Source organism: Lagenorhynchus albirostris, chromosome 6 (assembly GCF_949774975.1).
Source record: "Lagenorhynchus albirostris chromosome 6, mLagAlb1.1, whole genome shotgun sequence".
NCBI classification, from domain to species: Eukaryota; Metazoa; Chordata; class Mammalia; order Artiodactyla; family Delphinidae; genus Lagenorhynchus; species Lagenorhynchus albirostris.
The window spans coordinates 6,883,526-6,896,948 of record NC_083100.1 but is presented as its reverse complement, the minus strand read 5'-3'; the positions used below and the strand labels follow the sequence as shown (position 1 = coordinate 6,896,948).

The following is a 13,423-nucleotide window of genomic DNA, read 5'->3' as shown; positions in this document are numbered from 1 at the left end:
CCGGTTTAGGGATCTTCCCCATTTTACAGATTAGGAAACTGAGGCTTAGGAATGCTGTCTCTCATCTATAGTCACACAGCTACCATGTGAGGAGTTTACTTCTGCTTGTAAACTGACATGAAGAAAAGGGAGGCAGGCTAAGAAAGAAAATATAAAACGGGGAAAAGCAAGCAAAGGAAACAGCAAGTGGGCGGAAGCCTCCCTTTTGCCTTTTCCTTTCTCCGCCCCCGACCCCGCAAGGCCGAGCCTCCAACGTGGCCCGCACGCCTCCTAGCGGCCGCATCTCTGCGGCCGGCACTTCCGGCCTCGGGATGCTATCATCAGCCAGCGCCCTGAGTCGGCGCCGGACATGTACGTGCGTGTGGCGTAAGACGTCGGATGAGGAGGCGGGCTTTCTGGCTCTGTCCGAAGCCATTTCCGTCAGGAGCCGGAAGTCCGTCCTGGATTGCATCGGGGGAGGCCTGTTCGTGGACCTGAAACCTGGGGCTGCTGGTCCTCCCGCGCCCGCAGGTTGCCTCATGGTGCGGGCCGCGGCAGCCAGCCCCCGTGCGGATTGGCGGCGCTAAGGCGCCGGGGCAGCGCGCGACATGTCGTCGGGCCTCCGCGCCTCCGTCTTCCCCCGCTGGAAGCGCCACATCTCGGAGGAGTTGAGGCGCCGGGACCGGCTGCAGAGGCAGGCGTTCGAAGAGATCATCCTGCAGTGTGAGCGGTTGGCGGGTCCCAGGAGCGGGCGGGCGGGCGGGCCCAGCCGAGTCATGCGGGGCGCCAGCGGGAACCCGAGGCCAAGCCCCCCGCGCCGCCCGCGCGCCTTGAGGCCGCCCCGGGTACCCAGCGCCTTGGACCCCCAAACGCCTTTTTAGATCTTTTCCTCTTTCACTTTATTCTTGGGTGTGACTGTGCTCGGTTTTCCTCCGCAATTGGGTATTCTTCACGGGCAGGCACCGTTCATGTCTGTGTTTGTAAATCCCAGCAGCTCCCATAATGCTTGTGTTACTTAAATAGGCCGGTTCCAGAAACATCCTGTTTCGGGCATCGTGTTGTTACTGACACGGGCACTGACTTTAAGCAGTAACTCGCTCCGTTACCGTCGTCTTCAGAGTGTAGCGAAATGTTTGCCTTTCATTCCTGAAGATCTGTTGTTCTTCCTCCACTTTGGTGTGCTTTGACTGTTACATATTACACATCTTGAGTCTTAACGTACTTTTTAGTTGGGACATCACAGTCTTTACTGTCGTTGAAAACTTCAGTGTGAAAGAGGTGGCCCACACCCACCCCCGCTGCTGCAATTTGAGTACAAAAATGTTTGTGCCCTTAGATGCCTTTTAAAGAGCATTTCCTTGCCCCTCCGCCCCATTTTACCATAACTGACGACACATTTGGGGGAAGAAACGGGACACTCTTCGGACCTCTGGTTCTGTCTACCCCTTGAAGTAAGCCTGCAAATCTCAAATCATGTTGATGATGCAGTTCAGTGTAATAGTGGGTGCCCTTTATTGAATTCTGATTGTGCTAAATTTATGGTTCCTGAACTTACCTGCACATTAGAATCAGGTGGGGATCTTTTAAAAATTATAAAGCCCAGGCCACATCCCAGACCAACGAAACCCCAGTAGTAGAGGTGGGACCCAGGTGTCAGTATTTCTTGGTGATCCCCAAGTAATTCTAAGGTAGAGACAAGCTTGAGTGCTGTCGTAAATATTTGGCATGTGTCGTTTCACTTTATCTTTCCGAAAATTCTATGAAGCAGGTCCTGTTGCCCTTTATACAAATGAGAAAATTGAGACTGAGAGAGATCAGGTCATTTCTCTGGGGAGGTACAGCAGATTAATGATAGGGCCTGGATTTGGACACAGACTTGATGGCTCCTGACTTTTTTGCACTTTTGCCTTTCTCATTGGGTCCCCCAAGAAACGGCCTTCTTGCTTTTGCTGAGCCCATCCTCTTAACTAAAATGGGGAGAAAAGGGAGATGATGAATGTGCCACTCCTGTGCTGATTCCTTACACTCTTAAGAGGCTGGCAGCCCAGTGCTCTTTCAGAAAGCCAGAAGCACAGGAAACTCCTTGCTGAAACGATTCCTCATGGGTTACATAAATTCAGGTCATCGGGTATTTCATCATATGCTTATTCTTTAAAAGCTAATACACTGAAGGTCAAATTGGGTTGGAGGTCTGACGACACTCCCCTTACCAGCCTCACTTACCTGAGTCTGGTTTGCTGCATCTATAAAATAGGAGTGAAGCTCGCCTTGCCTGCTTCATAAACACAGTGCTGTGCGTATAAGTGCTTTGAAAGCCGTCTACGTAACTGTCTATAAATGGAAGGTGCTTGTAATCACATTGACACAATTGAGTGTTTTTCTGCACTTTGAAAATGGACATCTTGAAGGGGTGGAGGATGTTGGAGGAAAGTCAGAAAGACAGGTCAGTCCTGGAGAGGGAACACGTCTTTAAAACAGCTATAGTGAGTAATGCATGCCCGGGAGCTAGGAGAGGAGGCTGGGGGGGGGGTGGGCAAGAGGGCAAGACAACCTTGGCCTGTTAAAATCTGCAGTTGAGGCAGGGGACTGACATTTGGGAGGTCACTTCTAGATGGTGGAACAGCCTCACTCTTCATTCCTAGCCTCCCAAAGCAGTCAACCAGAGTTTCCCGTTCAGTCCTGCCTCTGAGCCTGAAGAGAAAGATGAAAAGAGGCTCTGGGGACAGCAGGTGGCCTTTGAGTAAGAGGAACTTGTAAGAAGGATCCCTCTTGAATACCTCATGTCTTTGATATCACAGGGCACCTAGCTGTAACATTTTGAAGATCTTATTAGAGCCCTTTGACACTGGTGAACATTCAAGTTTGGAATCACTTCCCTGTTCTCTTGAGCTAATTTATTAAATTAATATTGATGAAGATAGTGTTTCTGTTTCTGCCCAGGATTTCCATTTTTAGATATCAAGAAGTAGGACTCAACTCTTTAAGAGGAAAGATAAGCTATTCTGACAGGAATAGTCACTAGCATAAACCCTTCCAGCTTTTGCTGTGAAGCATCACTAATCCCAGACTTTGGGGATCTGAAAGCTCCCATCAGGTGTGGCTTTTCTGTAAGTTTCCCGTGGTCACTTTCTTGTTCTGCTTTGTGCACCCCCTTCCACTTCTGATCTCACTGGCCCCCTACATGCATGTCATTTCTTGCCCTGACTTTTCTTTTGAATTTCTGCACTGTGTTCCCTGTCACATTTATTAAGTTCCAAGGACTCGTTTTCTTCCTTGAGCTCTCTGCTCCTGTGTTCTCTGGCATGTTAGGATCTTGCACCCAGTTGGACGAGCAGGGAACCTCAGAATAATCTTTGACTTCTTACTCATTGATATCTGTTCATGTCACTGCCTGCTTTTAAAAATCTGTTGTTTCGCTATTGCCAGTAAGAAGAGGTCTGAATTTCTCATCCTGCCCTCTCATGTGTTGGTGCAAACTTTTATTTCTAGCCATTTACTGAACAGCTCTCTAGACCTTCTGCTTGGACTGTCTGTTGTCTTCACCTGTGAAACCATCTGAGAAAATGAGTAAAAGTTCACTCTTCCTTTTTGTACTTGACCTCCACCCCACCCCCACCCCCATTACACTTTTTTAGCTCCTTGAGGTCAGGGACTCTGGTTTGTATTTGTATCCCTAGTGCCCTGATCTTAGATTAAATATTCCAGGGACTCTCTGGCAGTCCAGTGGTTAAGACTTGGCCTTCCATTGCAGGGGGTGTGGGTTTGATCCCTGGTCAGGGAGCTGAGATCCCGCATGCCTCGCAGCCAAAAATCCAAAACATAAAACAGAAGCAATGTTGTAACAGATTCAATAAAGACTTTTAAAAAATTATCCACATTAAAAAAATCTTTTTAAAAAAAATTCCAGGGCTTCCCTGGTGGCGCAGTGGTTGGGAGTCCGCCTGCCAATGCAGGGGACGTGGGTTCGTGCCCCAGTCCGGGAAGATCCCACATGCCGCGGAGCTGCTGGGCCCATGAGCTATGGCCGCTGGGCCTGCACGTCTGGAACCTGCGCTCCGCGGCGGGAGAGGCCACAACAGTGAGCGGCCCGCGCACCGCAAAAAAAAAAAGTATCTTCTTTCTAAAAGACTTCCAAATATAATAAGGTAAACGTTTCCTCTCTTACTTAGAGATGCATAGCACTTCGCTTTTCCATTGTGTTTTGGTATGTTTGTTGCCTCTTTCCCAGGTAGAAACAGGTAGCTGTGGGAGTAGAAAGCACGGGCACGGGGGCGTTTTGGAGTGATTTTTCATAGGTTCCTTTGTCTGGGCTGCCTGTGCTTGGGCCAGGAAGCGTCTAAGGAGCGCATGTGCCTGGAGTTTGGACGATTGCTGTAATCGGTGGTAAAGTACAGTGCCTAGTACTTTGATACCTCATAAAAGTGAAACCTGCCCAGTCATCTTCTGGTTATTTCTTTGGTCCAAATCTTTATAAGATGTTAAGTAGTAATAAAGCATACCTGGGTTGTAATCACTTTTTTTTTTTCTTTGCTAGATAACAAGTTGCTGGAAAAGTCAGATCTTCATTCAGTGCTGGCCCATAAGCTACAAGCTGAAAAGCATGACATACCAAACAGGCATGAGATAAGGTATTCTGAAACGATCCTGTATTATTTGTGTCTCCTGAGATAAGGTATTCTGAAACTATCCTGTATTATTTGTGTCTCCTTTTTAATTGAAATTTGTCTCAGTTCAGTCGTCACTTCCCTGATTTTGAAGCAAACCAAGTACTGTGTTTGTGTTCCACTTTTTGTCAGTTCCTTTCAAATAAAAACTTCTGAAGCCAAATAACTAACTATTTAAGTTTTTTTTGAAGGTACGTAGCTACCCACCTAGAAGGCTTATCATCAGTGTGATGTGAGCTTGAGAAATTGCTTAAGACGAGTAACCAGGCCAGTTCCTCCTGTAGCCTGCTAGGGTTCACTTTTTCTGAATAATCAGACAAGTAAGCATTCTTGAGCAGATTTACATAGATCTTGTCAGTACAAGATTGACTGGCCTGTAAACATCAGCGCTACAGGTCTATGTGATCCTTTTTAGTTCAGTGTTGTTTCCATGTATCTTAGTGTGCAGTCAAACCAGTGGGTTGCAGAAAGCTTTTTTTTTTTTAAGAAAGATTAGGCAGAAATCTGCATTTTATAGGAAGGCTAAGTATTGCTTCACTAAATATGTGAGTATGTGTTCATGGTGGGGAGTTTAGTATCTTTACTTGGGTCATTCATGTAAACTATCTCTTTTTGAGGGTCATGGTCCTAAAAAACCTTAAAGCCATACTTCATGCGAGTGGCTTAAATGGAATCATTCTGGAGTCTTACTGTCCTCCTTTTCCATTTGTTCATCACGTTTGCATATTAAATTTTGTGGTTTGTATGGGAACAGTACCCATTATTGTTCTAAAATCTACAAGCTTTTTTGCATATCAGCTAACATTTAGCAATTGTAAAAACAAAGCTGATGGTAATTTAGGATTTTAGGAAAAAGACAGAAATGCTGGGTGTAGCTTGTCATTTACTCCTATAGCCATATTTGCTAATTACTTGCCATCCGTGTTTCCTCATCTGGCGAGGTGGTTCCGTTGTTGCTTAAGAACAATTCAGGAGATCGTGCCTAGCTGTGGTCCTGGGAGGCCTTCTGCAGGATTTAAAATATTAGTTGCTGTGTTCTGGTCAACTTTAGGTGTAGAGAATCCGTTTCGCCCTTTTTCATCTAAATTCAGTCAACTGAAACCTTGAAACATTTTATTTCTATCTGGTTAGCCTCTTGGTGACTATATTCCTGCATCCTTTATCTGTCAGCGAAACTCATTTGCTTGGAAAGGTGCAATAAATAAATATACAACATTCTTTTAACTGAGTATCACTGGGGTGGTAATTTAACTGGAAGTCCGTCCTTCCTGCAAACTTGTGTTCAGTCAGGCCTCTTCCTGACTGCCTTGTTTCTATTAATGGTATCCTTATTTTCCGCAAGTCAGCTATGATTCCTTTTTCCCTTGGTGTCCTGCCCCTCCCCCTTTGCAGTCAGCCAGGCCTGTTGATTCTTTGCCCGAGTGTCCTGTGCATCTGTCCCTTGGTTTGCATTTGTGTACCACCAGCTTCGTTGCTTCCATTCCTAGACTATGGCAGGGGTCTCGTTCACTGAGTCATTTTGTGACTACAGTGTGGGCCAGGCGTTGGGATACAGAGATGAATAAGCCAAGAGTCCTTGTTCGCAAGGACCTGAGCCTCATGGGGGAGAGTAGCTCAGTGAGGCGTGTGCTAGTAGGATACAGGTATTCACAGAAGACGGGGATCTCATTGGCTGCTTTCTCTCTCTTCTGGGCTCTCAAGTCCTGCCCATCGCATTCTAATTAATCTTGAAACACACTGTGCTTAAAAAGCTTTATCTCGTCAATTATCTGACTCCTCTCTTAAGTGTTTTAATCCCTTTGCTTACTGAATAAATCAAAGTGAAACTCATCCCTGAGAAATAGTTGATTCCAACAGTTTTCTAAGTATGCCTGCTAGACCACAGCCTCAGAGATTTGTTAGAAATGCAGAATGTTGGGCCTCACCCCAGAGCTCCTGTTTCAGAAACTCTAGGGGTGGCGCCCAGTAGTCTTGTTTTAAGAACCTTTAGGTGATTCTGATGACCTCTAACATATAAGAACCACTGCTTTAGTGGCTACTCAGTCCTTGTGAAGTATCCAAGACACCCGGGAGCATGTTAGAAATGCAGATTATTGACCCTTTTCTTCATCGACCTGATGAATCGTTCTGGGATGGGGCCCAAGAATCTGAAACCTACTCTCTAGGTGATTCTTTTTTTTTCTGCCTAGTGAAGCACTGTTATTGGGCTTTTGTAAGAAGTTTGACTTTTATTGTGAATAAAGTTGGAAGTGGTAAAAGGCTTTGAGCAGAGGAATGAGTGCCCGTATCCTTGCCTTTTCTCAGGATTCTCTTCAGCTCCTTGGAGGAACAGACTAGTTTTATGTTTCGCATATTTCACATTGCTTTGCATTAAAATAAGGGGATTTGATAAAAATTATTTCTTTTCCTTCTAATCCCCATATGCACTCAATCACCCAGGCCTGTTGCTTCTTCTGCCTAATTTAGGGTGGTTTCTTATAAGGTATGTGCCGCTTTCTAGTCTCTTGGCTTCTAGTTCATGGGCCAAGATTGGGGAAGCACTGTGTTGCCTCAAAGAATGCAATATTAGTGTATCTTAGAACATGAAAGAAAAATGCTTTTAGAGATGGAGGGTAGATTTAGGAGGGAGCATCATTCTGCTGCCTTTTCCCTCTTTACTTCTTATCGGTCATTGGGAAGAGACAGTGCCCCCGCTTCAGATGGTGGCATCCTAGTTTGCCAGCCATCTTCCTTTTCTCCATCTGTGTGCTTTCCCTGGGGAGTGGTTTCAGCTACTCACTGTAGTCTGATAATTTACACCTGTAGCTCCAGCCAAGACCCCCCCCCCTCTCCTGAATTACAGATCCACAGTTCTGTTCACCTGCTGTTATTTCTGAGATAGTATGCAAACACCTGCAAACTTTCCCAAATTCCATTGACTCTCGAGGTGGCCTGAGCTCCGTCCATGGCTTTAGATACATCTGTTTGCTGACAGCTTCTCTATGTCAGCCTCCAGCTTGGACCTCTTTACTTGAAGTTCAGACTCTTAACAATATGCAATTTCCACTTGACATGCCCACTTGGATGTCCACGGTGAACTCGCTCTTCAGGCCTCCCCCAACCTCTTGCCCCCGTCCTTCTGCCTCAGTAGGTGACGCCTACCTTTAATCAGCCACTCAGGGCAAAAGCCTTGGAGTTGTCCTCGACTCCTGTCTTTCTCTCATTCCCCACAACCAATTCAAAGGCAAGTCTTGCAGTCTCTCCAGAGTGGATCTAGCTAGGATCTGACCACGTCTCACCGCCTCCGCTGCCGTCACCTTGTCCCGATCTGCACTTTCTGAGTCTGGAATATGTAATAGCTTGCTAACTGGTCTCGCTGTTTCTGCCCTTAACCCCTGCAGTGTGCTCTCCACCCAGCAACTGTAGCGATCCTTTCAAAACGTAAGTCGTTCCTCTGCTCAAAACCCTCGGCGGCTTCCAGTCATGCATAGGAAAAGCCACAGTCCTCGGGGGCCTGCGAGGCTCTGCGTGGCCTCCCCGATCCTCCCTGTACCCCCTGCCCTGGGCGCTGCGGTCACACTTGCCCCCAGCTTCTCCAACACTTGCTGTTCCCTCCACTCACAGGGCCCCACCCCCGGGTCCGCATGGCTTGTTCCTCACTCTTTTCAGTCTTCAGTCAAGTGTCATCTCTCGGGATGCCTTTGATTACCGCACGTGGAACAAGAGCCCTGTCGCTCTGTCCCCTTCTTTACGCTGCTTAGTTTTTCTTCACAGCATATCTGACCACCTGACTCCATCCATCTACTCATTTGTTGTCTGTCTACTCTTAGCCGATTGTGCAGCTTCCTGTTCCCTGCCTTCTCCCCGCTAGGCACCAAAACAGGGCCTAGCACAGAGCCGGCACTCAGATACTTGTCGGGTGAGTGGACCTTGTTGTCTCCTCCCCGTTTACCTGAACTTTATTCCGGAACCCATCCTTTATTCCTGACGCAGCTGGTGGTATGGGTTGTGGCTGGTTGGTTTTACCCTGTGTCTCATATCTCCTACTTTCTACTTTAGGTTTGTAGTGACTTATAACTCTGTTGGCCTGGAGAACTGAACTGCTTTCTTGGCTATATTGTCATGTACAGGTTTGAAATTCTAAGGTTATTGTTCCAGTGCCTGATTGAAGGGCTCTGGGGTCTGATTTTTTTTTTTCTCTTGTTTGCACGTTCTCTTCATCTGCCTGGTTGGGGCATTTAGTCCTGGACATGATGGTGCATGGAATGATAGTCAGCTGCAAGAAATGGCCCAGCTGAGGATTAAACACCAAGAAGAACTGACTGAATTACACAAGAAACGTGGGGAGGTAAAGACAGCTCCTCTCCTCGTCTGTCTTGGGGGTTGGGGGGTGGGGCAGGCACGCCCACTGGAATTTGCAGCCATCCTGGCTACATACGGCATCACCAGCTCTATCTGTGGGAATGAAACAACAGAAAAGATGTGAGACCTCTGTCAACAGGTGGGCAAGCCATTGAGATAACAACCAGGTTGTCATGCTCCAAGATGGCATGAAAGGTACAATTGGAGAAACATAAAAAGAAAGAAGCTTACTCCTTGATTGACTGAAAGTCTTAACTAATACCTTCATAAAGCGTGAAACCTGCAATTTCAGAAAAATTCATTAGGAAGAATCAAGTCCTGGGCTGTGTTTATACTGGATGGTGGTCTAATGGCAAGTTATGAAAAAGTGCAACTTACCATTACTTCAGCTGAATTGATTATCAGCTGAAGAGTCGGAAAAGGTAGCTGGGGTGGAGGGGTAGCCAGGCGTTCTCAGCAGGAACCTGGCGGTCACCTGGAGCGTTGCTCGTCTATCCAAGGCTGCCTTCAACAGGGAAAGCGCACACTGTGCCCCCGCGCAGCCCCGCTGGCCCTTCTCCTCTCGGCCACCCAGCTCGTTTCTTCTTGGTGCCTTGGCCCCACCGCACAGGCACCTGTTTTTTCTTTAAAGTAAACCGCAATTATGAGTTTCCAACTGAGGTCCTAAAATCTCTTGTTTATGAAAGTGTTCTTCTTTACCCCCAGTTAGCTCAGTTGGTGATTGACCTGAATAACCAAATGCAGCAGAAGGACAAGGAGATGCAGATGAATGAAGCCAAGTGAGTAGAGAGCACGCTTCCTTCGGGACTGGTCGTGGGATCTCACCGCCTGTTTTACTGTACTCTTGTGAGCGGGGCCAGTGGTGATCGGTGGCAAACAGTAACCACACTGGGCTCAGCACAAGTTTCGTTTCTGTGCATACATAGCCTGGGGTCCTTTTCTACCCTCTGAGGATGGAAAAGGCAAGAAGAGTGCCCTCCGTCCTCCAGGGCCCCAGCACACCCCTGAGAAGTCAGCTTCGCTCTTGGAAGTGTCCCTGAGGCATTCACAGTTCTCCCCATGGCCATTGCCTGGGGAAGCGGGTGTCTTCTGTGGTGGGGATGGGACCAAGATAGCCCCGTGCCCGGCCATTGGGAACAGGGATGAGTTTGTGGGCAGGGTTGTTCTTGATCTGGGAGAAGCCTACCGGTCAAGATAAACAGGGACTCCAAATCCTAGGATCTTTGAGCTGGAGGGGAGCCTGGGTTTCATCTGTGCCTTTTCCCTTACTCCGCAGAGAGGGCTCTCTAGAGGCTTAGAAAGGTGGGGAGCCTGCTCAGGCGTTCACACTCAGTGAGTGATAGAGCTGATGGAATGCACAAGATACCCAGCCTCCTTTTAATCTCCCATTACTACACTATTTCAGCATCAAAAGCTCCCTCTTCCTTCCCATCCTGCTTTTCTAAAAGACACTTTAACTAGTCATTCATAGTCTGGATGAATTTTGCCCTAGGTGTTTCCTCTCCATTAATGGGATTGTCCTGTAAACCCCTGGGGCTGGGCTTGGCCAAGTGAGGTGCCTGCTGTGATGGCTGAGGTCATTGTTGGTGCCCAAGCTCACACAGGTCTTGTGCAGTATCCCTCTCCCGTCGTGTTTTCAGAATTGCAGAATGCTTGCAGACCATCTCTGATCTCGAGACCGAGTGCCTGGAACTACGCACTAAGCTTCAGGACCTTGAAAGAGCCAACCAGACCCTGAAGGATGAATATGACGCCCTGCAGATCACTTTCACTGCCCTGGAGGAGAAACTGAGGAAGACTACTGAGGAGAACCAGGAGCTGGTCACCAGATGGATGGCTGAGAAAGCCCAGGAAGCTAATCGCTTAAATGCGGAGAATGAGAAGGATTCGAGGTGGGAGATGAATCGGCAGTCAGTGATTTCCATTGTTTAATGAAGTCGAACCTAGTTCTTAGAAGAGAAAGAAACCAACCTGGCAGCTCTGACCACAGGGTGGGGGCACCAGGAAGCACTAACAAAATTAGAAATGGTGGTGGGTGTGAAAGAGATTTGCATTTATAAGAACACTTTTACAGCTGAGCAAAGGATTACCTCCCAAAAGGGCTTTGGCCCGTTGCTATTTTTGCCAGCAAATTCTTTCCATGTTTCAAGAAGAAAAGCTAGTTCTTGAACAGTGTAAATTAAACCAGAGTTAGAAAAAGCGTATAATCCGCCCCCCGCCCCGCCCCATTTTGTAAAACTATTCCAACCCATAGCAAAAACTCTGATCTGGCTAGCGTACAAGAGGACCGTGAGCCAGCCTCACTAGTAATGAGTTCAAAAGATTAGAACATTTTATTTTAAATCCCCACATCAGTAGTTTAGAATTTGAAAAGATTATTGTAGTTTATCTAAAAGAATAAATGCATGGAATAGGAAAGAGCCTTAAAGAATAACAAAGAGCCCTAATCCTACCAAATAATATATGCAAAAAGATTTCGAAATCTGTGTAAAAACGGAAACCAAAAGGTAGAAGCAAAAAATGTTACTCTCTGCTGTTTGTTTTATGAAAAATTCCTAAATAGGAGTATTGGAGGACTTTCTAAACATTAAACGTAATGGTAGCTTTTCCAGTAAGCAGCCTGAGGTGACCTCTAAACATGGTTCGCTATTCACTTGACCCAGAAAACCCCACAAAATCATGCAAGTCAAGAGGTTCAAATCTTCATGTTCACTTTAAGAACACTTGTGAAACTGCCCAGGCCATTAAGGATATGCACATCCGAAAAACCACCAAGTATCTGAAGGATGTCACTTTAAAGAAGCAATGTGTGCCGTTCCGTCGTTACAGTGATGGAGTTGGTAGGTGTGCCCAGGCCAAACAGTGGGGCTGGACACAGGGTTGGTGGCCCAAAAAGAGTGTTGAATTTTTACTGCACATGCTCAAAAATGCAGAGTAATGCTGAACTTAAGGGCTTAGATGTAGATTCTGTGGTCACTGAGCACATCCAGGTGAACAAAGCCCACAAGATGCTGCGCAGGACTTACAGAGCTCATGGTCAGATCAACCCATACATGAGCTCTCCCTGCCACACTGAGATGATCCTTACTGAAAAAGAATAGATTGTTCCTAAACCAGAAGAGGAGGTTGCCCAGAAGAAACAGATATACCTGAAGAAACAAAAACTTATGGCCCGGGAATAAATGCTGCAAAAAATAAATGCAAATAAAGGTTAAAAAAAACCCCCCCCCCAAAAAAAAGTAATGGTAATAAAGAATGAACTGTATACAAATTGTAGGTTTCTTAACATCGAAGAACACTATAAAACAAGCAAATAGGCTATGCTATTATAAAATATGTATCCTTAGTATAGAGTCAGTAAGGAACAGGTGAGCATTCAGACAGAGGGATGTAACATAGATAGTTCATGAAAGAAGTGGACGAGCTCAGTGAATCTGGTAAAAAGGATTGTTGGGAGGAAGGTGGGACAGGCCCCTCACATTGCTGATGTGAAGGCTGTTTCCCTAACCCCTGGAGGGCCCTGGGGATGGCAGGCACCTGAAAATGGTTCCCACTTGTTGGCCTTTATCCTGAGTGATGAGGTTCGTTCACAAGCACGATTTTGTGATAGTCCATTATTCACAGTAGTGAGAAATTAGAAGCGGTATATCCCTTGGTGGGGGGAGAAATTGTGATATTTTCATACAGTGGGATTTTGCAAAGTCTTTTCAAAATATATATACGTCTTAAGTTTGTATTAAGAAAACGTGAGCTGTCCTTATATTCTTTCCGTCTCCTGTTTAAGTAAAATTGCGCGGCTTATATGTGGAGCTCTTGGGCAGCTTAGGGGTGGTAAGGACACCGGGGCTCCGTGGAAGTTGTTAGGCTTCGGGCTGAGAGCCTGCCTGAGGGAGAAGTGGGCAGGCGTGTGGTTCTGCAGAGGGAGAGCCCTTGATCATCACCGTGGGCAAGGACAACCCAAACTTTCTAGTGAAAATGGGGAGTGAGGCACGTTACATACCTGCCCTTGTTCTGTCCTTTGGAATGTTATCCTAGGAATATACCATTGCACGTATAACCATCTGATTGCACATGTGGGACCTGGGGATTCTTCTCGTTACTTGACTCAACTAGTTCCTCCTTCTTAGAAGCCTTCCCCCTTCCAACCTATTTCCCAGATTAGATGTCCTTCCTCTCCTAGCAGCTTTTGTTTACCTGGGTCATAGTGGAGCGCTGTTTTTTGAAATAGCTGCTTGTGTTCCGCCTCCCTTGCAAGGCTGGGCTGTGTCCCCACAGGCAGGCACGGTGGCTGCTGTGTAAGAAGCTGTCAGGATTAAAGAAGGACATTTCCGCTGTTGTAATGAAGCCTGGGCTGCGGGTGTTTTTTTCTCCCCGTGACTCCAGCTCTGTCCTTTACCCACTCCTTGCAGACAGGTGCCTTTCCTTTAGAGGAGGGTTAC

The 13,423-nt window shown here is 46.7% G+C and overlaps 1 protein-coding gene and 1 pseudogene across 5 annotated transcripts in view; both read left to right on the top strand.

Moving 5' to 3' along the window:
• Positions 1–416: 416 nt before the first annotated feature.
• Positions 417–13,423, top strand: part of ATG16L1 (autophagy related 16 like 1) — a 46,779-nt gene continuing 33,772 nt past the window's right edge. For all 5 annotated transcript variants that reach the window (XR_009541010.1, XR_009541011.1, XM_060151822.1 and 2 more), the window contains exons 1-5: positions 417–702; positions 4,514–4,607; positions 8,865–8,970; positions 9,690–9,763; positions 10,625–10,876. Coding sequence is in view for 3 of the 5 variants with exons in the window: in XM_060151822.1 (XP_060007805.1) it covers positions 588–702; positions 4,514–4,607; positions 8,865–8,970; positions 9,690–9,763; positions 10,625–10,876 (641 nt within the window). In the remaining 2 variants the exon portion in view is untranslated. The remainder of the gene's footprint in view (positions 703–4,513; positions 4,608–8,864; positions 8,971–9,689; positions 9,764–10,624; positions 10,877–13,423) is intronic.
• Positions 11,273–12,188, top strand: LOC132521596 (large ribosomal subunit protein uL22-like; annotated as a pseudogene).